Below are 15918 nucleotides of genomic sequence, written 5' to 3'. Positions count from 1 at the left end.
TCAGAGCACACTGAGCAAAGTCCAGAATCTGGCTGCAGCTGTTATCTCACTGTGCTGCTTTGTGCTACAGTGCCTGGAGCCACCTGGAAGATCAGTGAAGGTCACACTGGATGCCCATGTACCTTGGGGTCCCAAGAAGCCTAGCAGAAGAGCTGCCAGAAGCCTTGTAACTGCAGCCTGCCAGGGATGCTGCACAGAAACCCCCAGCAATCTGTTACACCAGCTCAGACCAGCTGAGGAATGTCCCCAGGTACCTGAGTCTTTGACAGCTATCATAGTAGAAAGCAACTGTATGAGTTAAAAAAGAATTATATGCCACAGTAAAGGTGGTTCTGCTAAATATGAAGAGGTTACAACATGGGACTGCATCCTTAACTTGTGTGTAAGTATGTAGTATCTTGTATGTAGTCAGATAAAGTCCCTGGAGCTATTTAGTTCTGCTTGCTTCCTTTACCCTCAGCAGACACCAAGTAACATCCAGGGGAACAAATGCCTGTGATGACACTGGGATAAGACCCAGGAATAAAGGTTTCTAACTCATGTTTATGCACCTTGATTTCTCAGCAGTAGGGACATGGCATTTGTGTTAGTGCAGGCAGAAACAGACCTCAGTCTGATGAAACAAAGGCAACAGCTTGTAGAAGAAAACTTGTACCCCACGTTCTGCCTTATGGTCATGAGGTGCAGTAGGATATGCCAGGAGGGGAAAAAAGAGAGATCCAGAGTGGGCTAAGATCCTGCACTCACCACCTGCAGGAGGCACCACCTGGTCCAGCAGCTTCATACTGGTGCGCTTCCAAATTTTCTTAATTATTGCTCTGAGCTCTTCGTTGGCTTGCTCCAGGTTACCTGCAGGGTGAAAATCATCAGAGGCAGGAATTAAGCAGACCCAGCAGAGTAGCAATTTCATATCTGGCATGCACACCTTAGAGGAAGACAACTTAGCATTGCTTTTTCAGTAGTGGTAAGTTTTGGGGCAAAGAGATGCTCTGACCACTGCTGAGGGCCCCTCACAGCAAGAGGTCTTCATCCTAAAAATATGCATAGTCATCACAGGGTATCACAGTATCACAGTATCATCAGGGTTGGAAGAGACCTCACAGATCATCAAGTCCAACCCTTTACCACAGAGCTCAAGGCTAGACCATGGCACCAAGTGCCACGTCCAATCCTGCCTTGAACAGCTCCAGGGACGGCGACTCCACCACCTCCCCGGGCAGCCCATTCCAGTGTCCAATGACTCTCTCAGGGAAGAACTTTCTCCTCACCTCCAGCCTAAATCTCCCCTGGCACAGCCTGAGGCTGTGTCCTCTCGTTCTGGCACTGGCCACCTGAGAGAAGAGAGCAACCTCCTCCTGGCCACAACCTCCCCTCAGGTAGTTGTAGACAGCAATGAGGTCTCCCCTGAGCCTCCTCTTCTCCAGGCTAACCAATCCCAGCTCCCTCAGCCTCTCCTCATAGGGCTTGTGCTCTATGAATGTGACTGTTACTGACTGACAGTCTGCAGCAGCCTGAAACAACAGCACCGTGCTGCTGCTCTGTCCTGAAAAGCACCAATCTCATCTAACACTATGAGTTTTAGCTGAGATCCAGTGAAGGTTGAATACAAAGAGAACAGAGGTCAATTAATGAAAAGCTACAGTGTGGGGAACACAAATGATTGGTGGCAAAGATGCATCTAGAAACAGGCTGAGAGAATTTGGGTTGTTCAGACTGGAGAGGAGAAGGCTCTGAAGAGACCTTGTTGTGGCCTTCCAGTATCTGAAGAGGGCTACAAGAAAGCTGGGGAGGAACTTTTTAGGGTGTCAGGTAGTGACAGCATTGGGGGGGAATGGAGCAAGACTAGAAGTGGGGAGATTCAGATTAGACGTTAGGAAGAAGCTCAGGGGTGATCTCATTGCTGTCTACAACTACCTGAAGGGAGATTGTCACCAGGTGGAGTTGGTCTCTTCTGCCAGGCAAGCAGCAACAGAACAAGGGGACACAGTCTCAAGTTGTGGCAGGGGAGGTCTAGGCTGGATGTTAGGAGGAAGTTGTTGGCAGAGAGAGTGATTGGCATTGGAATGGGCTGCCCAGGGAGGTGGTGGAGTTGTCATCCCTGGAGGTGTTGAATCAAAGCCTGGATGAGGCACTTAGTGCCATGGTCTGGTTGATTGGCTAGGGCTGGGTGCTAGGTGGGACTGAATGAGCTTGGAGGTCTCTCCCAACCTGCTTGATTCTATGACTCTATTATTCTATTAGCAGTTTGTTTGCTTCTCTGTCTTAAGGCCTACAAGATCACTGTCAATACAATGCAATGTTAGTTCATGCTAATAGAAGCACAGGAGCAGTTTTAGTGAGTTGAGACCCTTGAGTGCAAGCTCTTTTGCCTCCCTAGGCCTGAAGACCAGTGGCCACACTGTCCTCTCCCTAGATCATTACTTTCTGCACCATATGGTGCATATAAGTAACTGGGATCATTTTGCACAAGATGTCCTTATTGGTTTATAACAATAAGGACATCGACAGATGGGTAGAGTCCAATGGGATGGGGTTCAATAGCTCCAAGTGCAGGGTGCTGCACTTTGGCTACAACAACCCCATGCAGAGATACAGGCTAGGGTCGGAGTGGCTGGAGAGCAGCCAGACAGAAAGGGATCTGGGGGTGCTGATTGATACCTGCCTGAACATGAGCCAGCAGTGTGCCCAGGTGGCCAAGAGAGCCAGTGGCATCCTGGCCTGCATCAGGAATGGTGTGGCCAGCAGGAGCAGGGAGGTCATTCTGCCCCTGTACTCTGCACTGGTTAGACCACACCTTGAGTGCTGTGTTCAGTTCTGGGCCCCCCAGTTTAGGAAGGACATTGAGATGCTTGAGCGTGTCCAGAGAAGGGCGACGAGGCTGGGGAGAGGCCTTGAGCACAGCCCTACGAGGAGAGGCTGAGGGAGCTGGGATTGGTTAGCCTGGAGAAGAGGAGGCTCAGGGGTGACCTCATTGCTGTCTACAACTACCTGAGGGGTGGTTGTGGCCAGGAGGAGGTTGCTCTCTTCTCTCAGGTGGCCAGCACCAGAACAAGAGGACACAGCCTCAGGCTGCACCAGGGGAGATTTAGGCTTGTGGTGAGGAGAAAGTTCTTCACTGAGAGAGTCATTGGACACTGGAATGGGCTGCCCGGGGAGGTGGTGGAGTCGCCGTCCCTGGAGCTGTTCAAGGCAGGATTGGACGTGGCACTTGGTGCCATGGTCTAGCCTTGAGCTCTGTGGTAAAGGGTTGGACTTGATGATCTGTGAGGTCTCTTCCAACCCTGATGATACTGTGATACTGTGATTCCAGCTGAGCACACTGTGGTGTGAGGCCCACTCAGCTGCTTCTCTACCCCTGTGGTCAGTAAGCTTCTTACCTTCTGTCTTGATCCTCAGCGCTGTTCTGACCAAGGCAAAGAGAGTGGCATTGAACATAACAGTCCCATCGCTGTTCAGGGGCATGTTCATGGAGACCAGGCGCTGTGGGGCGAGAGGAAGAGAGCAATCATGTTGCCAACACATGGACTGAAGCTTGCCCTTCCTTAGGTCTTCGTGATGCCCTCCAGACCTGCCACCCCTCTGATGTGATCATCCACGGCCTGTGGGTTTAGCTACACAATTACACAAGCACTTGTCCTGTCCACCAGTGGTCCCTGCTATGGTGTGTTTGCTGTGGGGGGGTCTCTCTTCTATCGCTAGATACTCTTTCTCCAACACAGTTATCACTTCCTAACCTTTGTTCTCCTCACTGGCCAGTGGGCTTTTGCCCACAGAGAGAGATTTGTTCCAGTCCCAAACCATGTGGCTTTTAAATGGCACCTTTTTTTTTCCTTCTTAGAAGCAAACTTCATACCCCACAAGGCACCTGCAAACTCACTTGCACTAAACCTGTGCCTGATGTAAATGTTTATAAACAAAGATCCAGATTCTTTCTTTCAGGTGTCAGGCTTGAAGGAAAAGGATTAGCTGAACATGAAAGCTGCTCTGCTTTACCCAGCTACTCCTCCTCTCCCTTTTACCAGGCTGTGTCTGCCCCTCAGTAATTCTGCAAAGCCTTGTAGGACAGAGAGTGAGTGCTGAGTACTTTCTCAGATGCAGGGTGAACTTCAGTAAGAGCAGCAATATGTATTTGAGACAGCTGTAGCAGAGTCACTAGATTCTGTCTCAGGAGGTAAGAGACACCAGGGACTTGCCTTGAACTCTTATCCTTTCTGGGACTGGTTTTGTCTGAGCTCTCTCTTCTGACACTTTGAGGCAACAGGCCTGGTCCAGTACCAAACTGGAGAAAAGACTGCCCTGCCCCATCACTACTGCTGTAATCGTGGACTGAACCAGGTCGAGACAACAAACAGCTGCTGGGCAGCAGGCTGAAGGGTGTCAGCAGCAGGCCACAGCAGCCGCACATCCCTGCGAACAGGCACTGTGCTCCGACAGGAGAAACAAGTGTAACATGCAAACCCTGGGACTCATAAGGGGACGAAGAGCTTCAAGGGAAGGAAGCATAAAGGTTATAAACATGTTCTTATTCACCAGCTACAGTCCTTCTTCACAGCTGCTCTCACAGCCCTGTAAGTGAGTGTGACATCTGCACAGCAAAGCTGTCCTTGCCCTTGGTGTGTTTAAATGCTGCTTTAACAGCATAACTGGGGTTGTGGTACACTGCTTAGACCAAAGAAAGTCTCCAGGTGTTTTCACTTCCCCTCTCATTTCCTTCTCTTGGGAGGTGCCTTTGACACCGCAGAGCCAGGCGTGGCTGATGCAGCGCTCGGGGCTGGAGAGGTGCAGGTGCCGGACGCTGGCTCGCAGCTAGGGCGAGGCTCGGTGGAGCGCGGACGGCTCTGGCCAGGGGACAATTCGCTCCCTGCCGCCCCTCCAACCCCGGAGAGCCCAGGGGAGCCGGGGAGCGAAGCAGGGCGGCTATGGGCTCGCTGCAAATCACTGCCGCGGCTGCCGGCTCCGCCGGGACCGGCGCTAACCCCGCGCCCAGCGGGCAGCGAACCGGGAGGCGCCCAGGGCTAGGGGGGAAATGCCACCACCGAGCTGCCGTGCCCCCCGGCCTTCCCCCGGCCGCCGCCGTGCCTTACTTTGCATGCCACCCGGTGAGGACACAGCTTCCCGAAGCCCAGCGGGGGCTGGATCCGCCGCAGCAAGGTCACCACGTCCAAGTGCTTGATCCGCCCCCTGGAGAAGAAAGCGCAGTGAGGGCTGCATCCTTACCGCGGGACGAGCTGCTGCGCACCTGCGGAGTGCGGCGCTGCCAGAAGCACCCCCGGGATGTCTCCGCTCGCTCTAGCCCGTGCACAGCCTCAGGCACTGCTACCTCAGTCCTCCTGCGTTCAGATCGCTCCTCAGGCTTTGCCCAGCACTCAGACACCTGCTGCTAGCACAGGACCCCCAGCTGCCAGTCACACGCGAGTCTATACTTGCCAGAGCTGACTGCAGTGTTTGCAGTGATGCAGAGTCTTAGTGCAGGTACAATTTGAGGTTTTCCACCTACCACTGACCTGCTCAGAATCTGTGGCTGCTTATTTACTTGTTCTCAGGACCACAGCAGTCACGGAGGTGCAAAGGGACTCCTTTTTCCCCCTCCCATATAAGTAGCCCCAAGGCACTCTCCTTTGATCATTGTTTATGCTTTGGGCTGTCACTGGAGCCGCTGTAAATCGAAGTGCTGAACTTCCTCTAGAGCAGCAGCTGAGGTCCGTAAATGGCATCTCAAGAGACAAATTCTCCCGTGGAGGGAGGAGCGCTACCTAAGACAGAGCTGGGGCTTCAAGCCTGGGACATGGGCAGGGAAAAGGGAAAAAAAACCCCTTCCCATTTATAGATGGGAAGGAACAGGATGTCCTCTGGTCTGAACGGGTGTCTGTTGTAGGGCTTTGGCCACAGCACCCTCACCTTCAGACAAGCACAAACAGTAGCATCTCCCCGTGATAGGACAAGGAGCAATGGGTGTAAGCTGCAGCAAAAGAGGTTTCACCTCAACACAAGGGGGAACTTCTTTACTGTGAGGGTCAGCATTGGAACAGGCTCCCCAGAGAGGTTGGGGTCTCCTTCTCTGGAGCCTTTCAAGGCCTGCCTGGATGTGTTCCTCTGTGATCTGTGTTAGTATTGCCCTGCTCTGGCAGGGGGGTTGGACTCAATGATCTCCTTGGGTCCCTTCCAACCCCTAACATCCTGTGATCCTGTGATCTGTTTTGTTAACAAACAGTGTATTTGCTAAAATTCTGTGCTTATCTCCTATCCATGTTAAAAGTCTGTCTGAGAAGTCCCCCTGGTTGGAAAGAAAGGCTCCAATTTACATACAACTCTTATAATGTGATGTGGCCTCACATACTGCAGAGCCTGAGCCCAAATTAGTCTTGACACTATGTCTCCTAAAGAGAGCTGCTTTTAGTTTATGCCAAGGTCTTTTCCCCCAGTTTTTGCCTTATGAGGGGGGGCTTTGCAATGACAATTATCAACAGCACACCAATGCCACAGGGATCTAAATGCACTTTAAGCCTAAGCATGTGTCAAACAGAGAGTATAATACTGAATGTCAACTTTACATCCAGGCAAGTCTGGTGATACAAATAACCCTGCAGACAGCCATGTGAAAGTACAGCTTGTGGTGGGCCTATATAACACAAAACAAAACAGAGATTTGAGCACAGCAGCTCTACTGTATAGAGAAGGGTCACAGCTCAACATCCCAAACTCATGCAGCAACAAACTAACTCTTTAACCTCCTTTGCTTGATCTCCTGCTGCCCCTCTTGATATCTACCCCTACTGGAAGCCAAGCAACATCCCTCCAGGTAACAGTGCAGCCTAAATGCTGAGATCTTTTGTGTGTATCCTTGCACTGCTGGCTTACAGATTCACCAGCAATGGTGGCTGAGGATTTTTTGCAGACACCCCCCCCCACACTCTGTGTTCCAGTGTGAGGAATGTGGCACTTACTGCACTGGACCTAGAGAACAGGAAATACTGGCCCTGTTCTCCTCAGGAGCTGTGATATCCAGGCCAGGTTACTTACTTGGCTTCAGGGTCATACTCTGCCCAGATCCTTTTAAACTCATCCAGGTGGTGTGGTCCTAGAATGGACCAGTCCCGTGTCAGGTAATCAAAGTTATCCATTATAACAGCTACAAAAAGATTGATGATCTGCAAACAAGGACAGAGATGACTTGATGGGTCAGGCAGGTAACTTTACTGGGCTCTTCATTTGAGGTCTGGATTTGGACCATAAAACTAGGAAGCCACTGGGGCTGGGTTCTCTGTCCCCCCTACGCCAGTCCCCTCATTTAAGTGGAGGCAAGATGTCCCTAGCTGGTCACATTTCCCTCTTCCCTACTAAATAGATGAGGCCCAAGTCTGCTGAATGATTAGACATGCTGTGATGGCTTTCTATTTACCTCTGTCTTTGCCCAGCAGAACAGGCCAGCTCTAGAGGCAGAGGGGCTGAGAGAAAATCCATTTCTTTTGGCCCAAGACCAAAACTTGTGACACGCTGGTGCTGCTCACCGAGAGAGTTTTGCGCAGCGATGCCAGCTGCAGAGCATGTGCTGTCGCTCTGAGCAGTGCTGCACTGCCAACAGGGAGCAGATGCAAGTGGGATATGTGTATTCTCACAGTCATTGCTGCTGGCAGGGGAGGAAAAACCTGCTCAGCAGCCAGAAGGAAGGTAGGAGGGAAGGTAGGAAGTGTGGCTGAGGCGTTGCTAGCCTCAGCACAGCCCACAACAGGCTAATTTGGTTTTCTCATTGAGGGGGAGGAGGGAAGAGTGCTGCTTTGCCGTGCACAAAGGGTTTGGATTACAAAGCACAGCATCCCCCAGAACTGGAGGGAGGCAGTGACCACAAGGCTGTTGTCACTGAAAAGGCACTGCTGGGAAAGACCCTGTGGGGAGATTTCCCCTCTTTGAGATGCCTCTGTGGTGCAGCACTGACGTCTGGAGAGGCAGGGGCTCAGTCTGAGAGCGGGCAGGTTTTGACTGCTGGGGTGGACTCACCAGGAAGGCACAGAGCATGTAGAAGCTGATGAAATAGAAAACGGCAAAGCTGCTGCCACAGGAGTGATCAACTTCAGTGGAGTTGGCTGGCTCTGACTCTGGGTCACACTTCTTGTCTGGGAGACATGCCAGCATGATTTCCTGCCAGGCCTCACCGGTGGCACACCTGGGCATGGCAAAGGGCAAGGCAAGACAGCAGTGACCTTCCACGTGAGAGGGACTGGCACATTCACAACCCGTTCCTGCTCCCGTGAGCATTAATGGGAATTTTAGCACTGACATCAGTTGACAGGGAGCTGGGCTGGTGGCTGGGCTTTGGCATGCACTGCCACAGCCTGCTGCTCTTTTTAGCACAGTTACCATCAGCAGCATCTTGATCTTGACTGCCTTTGGCTAGTCTGGTGCAGGGCTGCAATGCTCAAACCAACCAGAGCTACTGAGACCTGTGATGTGGCTATGGGCTGCATGGGGAAACCTCCTTGAAAAGGAGGATAGAGTGTTGAGTTCATCCTAACTCTCCACCCCTTTGGCACCCCTCTTGGCCCTGACCCACCTGCCCACAGATGGAGTGGGGTCATCTACTAAGCTGAGCTGGGCATGGCCATGGCAAGCATGAGTGAGGAGTTCATGTCCCTCTCCCTGCTAAAATAAGCTGGAAGTCAACTGGAGGGCACTGAAAACTGGTGACCCTTCTGGCTTGCCTCCCTCCCCAGGCCTGAGTGCCAGGCAGCATCAGATGCTCATCCCACCTGACGCAACTGCCAGGCTCCCCCGCCAAGAGACAGCACCTTCTGCACTCCTCGTGAGCATGGCAGGGCAGAAGGAGATCAGCTGTGCCCAAGAGCAGAGGAATCAGGCTGGCAGGGCTGACACGACACAGAGCTGTCAGACACCTACCTGAAAAGCAGCAGCACTGCCTGGGGGAAGGTCTGGAAGTTGTTGTTGCGGTTGATTTCGGTGGTGTCGTTCAGCGCAATTTTACCAAACACCTGGCAGAAAGCAGAGGTCTTTTCAGGTTAGCTCTGCAACCCCCACCCCCAAACCTCTTGAGCCTCGTGGCTCTGATGTTTCACAGGTTCTGCTCTTCTCCTAAAAAAAAATCATTTTGGCAGGTGGGCAGTGGCCAATGGGATGAGATTGAACAAGGCCAAGTGCAGGGTTCTGCACTTTGGCCACAACAACCCCAAGCAGCACTACAGGCTGGGGACAGAGTGGCTGGAGAGCAGCCAGGAGGAAAGGGACCTGGGGGCACTGATAGATAGTAGCTGAAGATGAGGCAGCAGTGTGCCCAGGTGGCCAAGAGAGCCAATGGCATCCTGGCCTGCATCAGGAGCAGTGTGGCCAGCAGGACAAGGGAGGTTATTCTGCCCCTGTACTCAGCACTGCTCAGGCCACACCTTGAGTGCTGTGTCCAGTTCTGGGCTCCTCAATTCAAGAGAGACGTTGAGGTACTGGAACATGTCCAGAGAAGGGCAACAAAGCTGGTGAGGGGCCTGGAGCACAAATCCTATGAGGAGAGGCTGAGGGAGCTGGGCCTGTTTAGCCTGCAGAAGAGGAGGCTCAGGGGTGATCTTATTACTGTCTACAACTACCTGAAGGAGCATTGTAGCCAGGTGGGGGGTGGCCTCTTCTCCCAGGCAACCAGCAATAGAACAAGGGGACACAGTCTCAAGTTGTGCCAGGGTAGGTCTAGGCTGGATATTAGGAAGAAGTTCTTCACAGAGAGAGTGATTGGCATTGGAATGGGCTGCCCAGGGTGATGGTGGAGGCACCGTCCCTGGGGGGTCTTCAAGCAAAGCCTGGCTGAGGCACTTAGTGCCATGGTCTGGTTGATTGGCTAGGGCTGGGTGCTAGGTTGGACTGGATGATGTTGGAGGTCTCTTCCAACCTGGTTGATTCTATGATTCTATGATTCTAGGTCTCTCGCAGTTGTGGTTGCTTTGTCACTGGAGAAGCACTCATTTGGTGACAAGAGGCACCTTTTGTTAAAGCAAGACGTCCTTCCTCCTGCAGTAAGCTGTCAGTATGTGCTGTGGGGCCTTGTTTTAACACACACACACACACACACACACACACACGTGGGCTGGAGGTCCAGCTGAGAGACATCAAGGACAAAGAAAAGGCTCCTTCCTTCATTCCTTATCTGTCTTCACCAGGAGGAAATGACAGCAGAAGATAAGCAGCTGCAAAGCCTTCAGTCTGCAGCTTTCAGCTTGAAAGAGTCCAGGCAGAGCCACAAAGATGATAGAGTGGAACATCTTCCCTAGGAGGAGAGCCTGAGGGAGCTGGGCCTTGGAGAGGAGGAGCCTGAGAGGTCATAGTTATCTGTATGTAAAGGCTGAGTGCCAAGAGGCTGGAGCCAGGCTCTGATGGGTGATGCCCAATGACAGCACAAGGGGCAGTGGTGGAAGCTGAGCCATAGGAAGTTCCATGGAAGCATGAGGAAAAATGTTTTCCTGGTGAGGATGACAGAACACTGGAAGAGGCTGCCCAGGGGGTGTTGTGGAGTCTCCCTCTCTGGAGATATTCAAGACCCACTTGTACGTGTTCCTGTGTGATGTGGTCTAGGTGATCCTGGTCTGGCAGGAGGCTCGGACTGGATGATCTTCTGAGGTGCCTTCCAGCCCCTGACCTTCTGTGATTCTGTGATTCTAGTTCTGTGGAGTGCCTTAGGTCTCCTCAAACCAATGTCAAGTCCACCCATAGATTGTCCAAATGCCTGCCCTTCTAGCAGCCACACTTATTATCAGCAGGTGGTTCAGTCCCCCCCCCCCACCCCCAGAATGCAGCAGCATGAAGATGATAATCACATTTCCCCAGACAAGGATGGCTTACAGCTCCTCTCCAGGCACAGCCTTTTTGGGGGGCTGCCCCTGGATGTGAAGTCTTTGGCACAGGAGGGTTTCAGGCTTCCTTGAAGAAGTCTGAACATAGCTTTGGCATGTTCAGGCACCTGGACCGAGAGCTGGAGGAACCTTGCCTGGCAGAAAGGTCTCTGCACAGCATAGCCAGTCGGGACTACTTCTCCCCCAGTGATAGCAACATGACAGAGATCTCAAGGACTGAAAGCTGCAATCTGCTGGCCAAAATGAGCAGCAAGAACGGAGAAGCTCAGAGTGAACATGAAGCTTCTTTTCAATCACATCAGCAGCAGTTAATGCCCCGAGAGAAAGGCAGTGACAACGGTGAGGAGGCCATGCCAGAGGAAAGAAGTTGCCCCTTGTGTTGAGGTGGAACCTCTTGTGTAAGCTGCAGCACAGGAGGTTCCACCTCAACACAAGGGGAAACTTCTTTACTGTAAGGGTCACAGAGCACTGGCACAGGCTCCCCAGAGAGGTTGTGGAGTCTCCTTCTCTGGAGCCTTTCCATGTCTGTTTGGATGGTTTCTTTGTGATCTGTGTTAGATAGGATTGTCCTGCTCTGGCAGGGGAGGTTGGACTCAATGATCTCCTTGGGTCCCTTCCAGCCTCTAATATCCTGTGATGCTGTGAGGAGAGGGAAGGTCTTTTCCCTGTGTGCTCTCTGCAGGGGTTCCTCGTGGATGTGGGAGCCCTCTGGGGTGCCAGCAGCCCCAGCTGCACTGAGGAGGTGCAGGAGGACACTTCAGCTGCTGACAGTCTGAGCGAGGCAGCCTGCATTTTTCACTTCAGCCATGTGCAGGCAAGGGAGCTTCCCATGCTGGAAGGATGATTCTCCTTTTGACTCTGCAGCTTCTCTTGCTCACAGAGCACTGGCAACAGCTGCTGCAGGTGCTGTTCTTTAGGCCCCTACAAGGAGCTGTAGGCAGATGCTCTTCTCATGGCCTCTCCAGTCTGTGCCTCCTGGGCTGTGATACAAAAAACTTCATCCATCAGCATCAGTTTGGCTTTTCCCACCAGAGCACATTTAGGTGGTGAGGCTTGAATGTTGTTACTCTGCAATTCCAGGCAGCAGCTGAGAGCAAGTGGTAGGTCCCCTTCATGTGGGAGATGTATTTCCAACAGAGCTGGTACATCAGGTCTTTCCAGGCAGCTGCTTAATGGAGTGAGGAAGGACTTTCCTTCCTACGAGTCCCTCTATGCGTGAGGGAGCTCTGTGTGTCAGCAGGCGTGAGAGAGCAGCACACAAAGCAGCTGAGATGCCACTTGGACAACAAGTGATGGTAACAGGTCCGTGGGCTCTCAGTAAAGAGGGCAGTGAGAAGAGTTGGATTTGTCACTGGCAGACAGCAGGGCAAGGAAGCTATGTGGTAATCCAGAGCTATGGTCTTCAAGCTACTGAGATGATTTAAACAGAGGCTTGAATGTAAGTCAAGGCTTAAATAGCCAACTGAGACCTAGCTGACAGAGAAGGGAACCAAACTAGAGAGTAAAATACCTACCTCTGGCAGTGCCCCAAGCATCGTGGGGCACTGACTCCCTGGGTGCTTGGAAGCCATTTTTAATGCTTTGTGTCACTTCATAACACTACTGTAACACTCTCAGATGATTTTCTGTATGGCACTGGTAAACCTGTAATACTTTGGCCCTTTCAGCTACTTGGGAATTAAAGGCAAAACTGGCAAGGGAACACTGTGAGCCTAGCAGATGAAATGACAGCTGTAATTACTGGGGGGCAATTAAGATAAGTTGTGATAATTGGAGAAAAGAATAGTCTTATTTTTTCCAGCTGGGATGAGGGTAGATGGATTCTGTAAAAATATGTGCTTATAACAACACGAAATCAATTACAACACAGTCACAGAGGTCAGATGAATTTTGCTACAGATTCTGGGGGCACTGTAAAACCAAGAAGTCTGTCGTGTTTGAAGACCTCTGGAAGCAATTATGCCATGGCTTTCTATGCTCTGATCTCTGACTGATGGAACATTGTGTCCAGTCCTGAGCTCCTCAGTTCAAGAGGGACAGGGATCTACTGGAAAGAGTCCAACACAGGGTGACAAGGGACTGGAGCACTGCCTGATGAGGAGAGGCTTAGAGCCCTGAGGCTGGTTTGTACTGAGAGAAGGCTCAGAGGGAACCTGAGCAATGTCTGTCAATAGCTGAGGGATGGGGGTCAGGAAGGTAAGGACAGGGACAGCCTCTACTCACTTCTGCCCTCGTATAGAACAAGGAGCAATGGATGGAAACTACATCACAGGAAGTTTCATCTCAACATGAGGAAGAACTTCTTGACTGTAACGGTCCCAGAGCCCTGGCACAGGCTGCCCAGAGAGGTTGTGGAATCTCCTTCCCTGGAGCCTTTCCAGCCCTGTCTGGATGTGTTCCTGTGTGACCTGCGCTGGATTCTCTGGTCCTGCTCTAGCAGGGAGCTTGGACTGGAAGATCTGCAGAAGTCCTTTCCAACCCCTCACATCCTGTGAATCTGTGATCCTCTGGCTGACTTAAGTGAGATCTTTGATTTGGCAGGTGAATCTTTGTTCACAGAGCAGCACAGAGAAGGTGGCTGGGCCTGTCACAGGCTGCCTGTATGGCTTTCCTCGCTGGGCTGCATGCAATACCACTTCCTTGCTCAGGCTGGCTTCAAGCTCCTTTTGCAAACTGAATAGGATATTGTATTGATGCAGCTTCCTGAGGAACTGGCACAAACACAAAGTCTCAGCACATTGGGTCTGATCCTATATTTACCTTCATGGGTGCAAATCAAAAGCTGCCCTCTACAACCCAGTGGAATTTATGCCACAAGAAAAAAATGGGTTTGTTCAGTGTAGTATGGCCACAAACCCACACAAACAATGAGCAAGGCAGTAAATCTCCTTTGCAACTGCTGCTCTTAGAGTGTGGAGGGAAGGCATGGACCTTTTACTGTTTGCATATTGCATTCTGCCACTAAATAGGTAAAGTTTTAATTTGTATTTATTTTTTCTTAAAGGAGTGTGCTGTGCATAGGCAAACAGATGTTTCCCAACCAAGTTTAGTTGCCACCTTACTTTGCTGGATGAAAACATTGTTGTAAGCCCCTACAACCATCTAGTATTGCTCTAGTTACCTTGTAAGTTCCCAAAACTCTAACAGAGGAAGGTGAGTAGAGCATCGCTTACCTGCATCCCGATCACAGCGTAGATGAAGAACAACATCACTATTAAAAGAGCCACGTAGGGGAGAGCCTGGAATTGGGAAAGAAAAAGAGAAAAGAGCTCTGTGCCTCCCCCGAGCGCAGGTGAGCTCCGTTCGTGCTCCCCGCCCTGGGAAGCTCGGCAGAGGCTGGCCCCAGCCGCGCAGTCTGCAGTTCGCCTAATGGCCACTAGGTGGCACTCGAGGCTCGCGTTTGCCTGCTCCCCCAGCTACCGCCCTGCTGACCCCCGGCGCCGGCAGGCTCTGGCCGCTGCCGCTCTGGAAGCCTTCAAGGCTGCTCTGCTGCCTTCGAGTCAGCCCTGCCCATGCCTGAGTGAGGAAAGCGAGGGCAAAGACAGTGTCTATAGCTGCTTCCTAAGAGGAGAAAGCTCCCACAACCAGTACTATTCTGGCACTAACGGCAATGTGATTCTTTTTTCTGGATCCGGTCTGGTGAAAGAAAAATGCCAACAGCTGCTGAGACCTGAATCCAAGGCTTCTGCTACACCCTAAGCACCTAAAGCAGCACCAGCTTTGTCCCCTGGTCAGTGCTAGGTGTCTGGGATGGTGCCTGCCATGCACTAATTGTCTGGAGGTGTTCAAGAAAAGACTGGATGAGGCACTTAGTGCCATGGTCCAGTTGACTGGCTAGGGCTGGGTGCTAGGTTGGGCTGAATGATCTTGGAGGTCTCTTCCAACCTGGCTGATTCTGTGATCAGCTGCTGAAGAGGAAATGCAGAACACTGATATGCAGAGCTGCTGCTAAGGAAGAGGCCAATGCAACCAAAGTGTTGAGTGTGATCAGGTCCCTCTGCTGCGAGCAGGAATCAAGGGCACAGCTTGGGACCTCGAAGGCTCAGGCTTTTAAGGGGGAATTTTCTAGTCCGTTGCTTTTAAACGTGGTCCAGATCAGGTATTTCCAGACCTTACATCAGAGGATGGACACATTCACCCTGTAAATGTGACTACAGCCCTTGAGCTGGGTTTTGAACGCCCTATAAAAAGCACAAGGGTATTATTATTTTCTAAATAGATGATTACTTACACATTTCTAATGTACAAGTGCCTAAATTCAACGGGGCTAAATCCTACTGGAAGAACTAAGGGGGAGAAAAAAAAGTCACTGATTGTTGTGGAGATTTGACTGGTGAGAGGCCTTGAGCACAGCCCTATGAGGAGAGGCTGAGGGAGCTGGGATTGGTTAGCCTGGAGAAGAGGAGGCTCAGGGGTGACCTTATTGCTGTCTACAACTACCTGAGGGGAGGTTGTGGCCAGGAGGAGGTTGCTCTCTTCTCTCAGGTGGCCAGTGCCAGAACGAGAGGACACAGCCTCAGGCTGTGCCAGGGGAGATTGAGGCTGGAGGTGAGGAGAAAGTTCTTCCCTGAGAGAGTCATTGGACACTGGAATGGGCTGCCCGGGGAGGTGGTGGAGTCGCCGTCCCTGGAGCTGTTCAAGGCAGGATTGGACGTGGCACTTGGTGCCATGGTCTAGCCTTGAGCTCTGTGGTAAAGGGTTGGACTTGATGATCTGTGAGGTCTCTTCCAACCCTGATGATACTGTGATACTGTGATACTAAGACCAGCAGAAACAGCCTCGAAGAGATCAAACACTGAAATATCAAGGATTCAAACCTCTGAACAAGGTCTGTAACCATCACTTTCAGGCTCAGGGGCAGATTCCTCTGGGTTGTATTGGGTCACACACATCTGTACAGTTACCCCACACATGTCAGTGGAGGTAAACCAGCTCAAAATTGGACTCCAAACATTTTGTGCTTATCTAATTGGGACTCGATACACGCAAGACCTAAGAAGAGTTCGTGTCACAGTGTGCAGGAAGGACCCGAGGGGCATAACTTTATCAGTTTCTCTAACTCATAGATGGGGCTGGG

At 51.6% G+C, this 15918-nt stretch overlaps 1 protein-coding gene across 1 annotated transcript in view; it reads right to left on the bottom strand.

Annotated features, from left to right (window-relative positions):
- CACNA1C (calcium voltage-gated channel subunit alpha1 C) overlaps window positions 1–15918 on the bottom strand; it is a 600430-nt gene that overhangs the window by 21410 nt on the left and 563102 nt on the right. The window contains exons 34-40 of the mRNA XM_064155731.1: window positions 14015–14080; window positions 8893–8984; window positions 7996–8161; window positions 7021–7148; window positions 5085–5181; window positions 3378–3480; window positions 748–849 (exon numbers count right to left, since the gene is read on the bottom strand). Coding sequence (XP_064011801.1) covers window positions 748–849; window positions 3378–3480; window positions 5085–5181; window positions 7021–7148; window positions 7996–8161; window positions 8893–8984; window positions 14015–14080 — 754 coding nt within the window. The remainder of the gene's footprint in view (window positions 1–747; window positions 850–3377; window positions 3481–5084; window positions 5182–7020; window positions 7149–7995; window positions 8162–8892; window positions 8985–14014; window positions 14081–15918) is intronic.

This window comes from Pogoniulus pusillus, chromosome 15 (genome assembly GCF_015220805.1).
Source record: "Pogoniulus pusillus isolate bPogPus1 chromosome 15, bPogPus1.pri, whole genome shotgun sequence".
Taxonomy (NCBI): domain Eukaryota; kingdom Metazoa; phylum Chordata; class Aves; order Piciformes; family Lybiidae; genus Pogoniulus; species Pogoniulus pusillus.
This window is presented reverse-complemented; position numbering and strand designations above follow the sequence as displayed.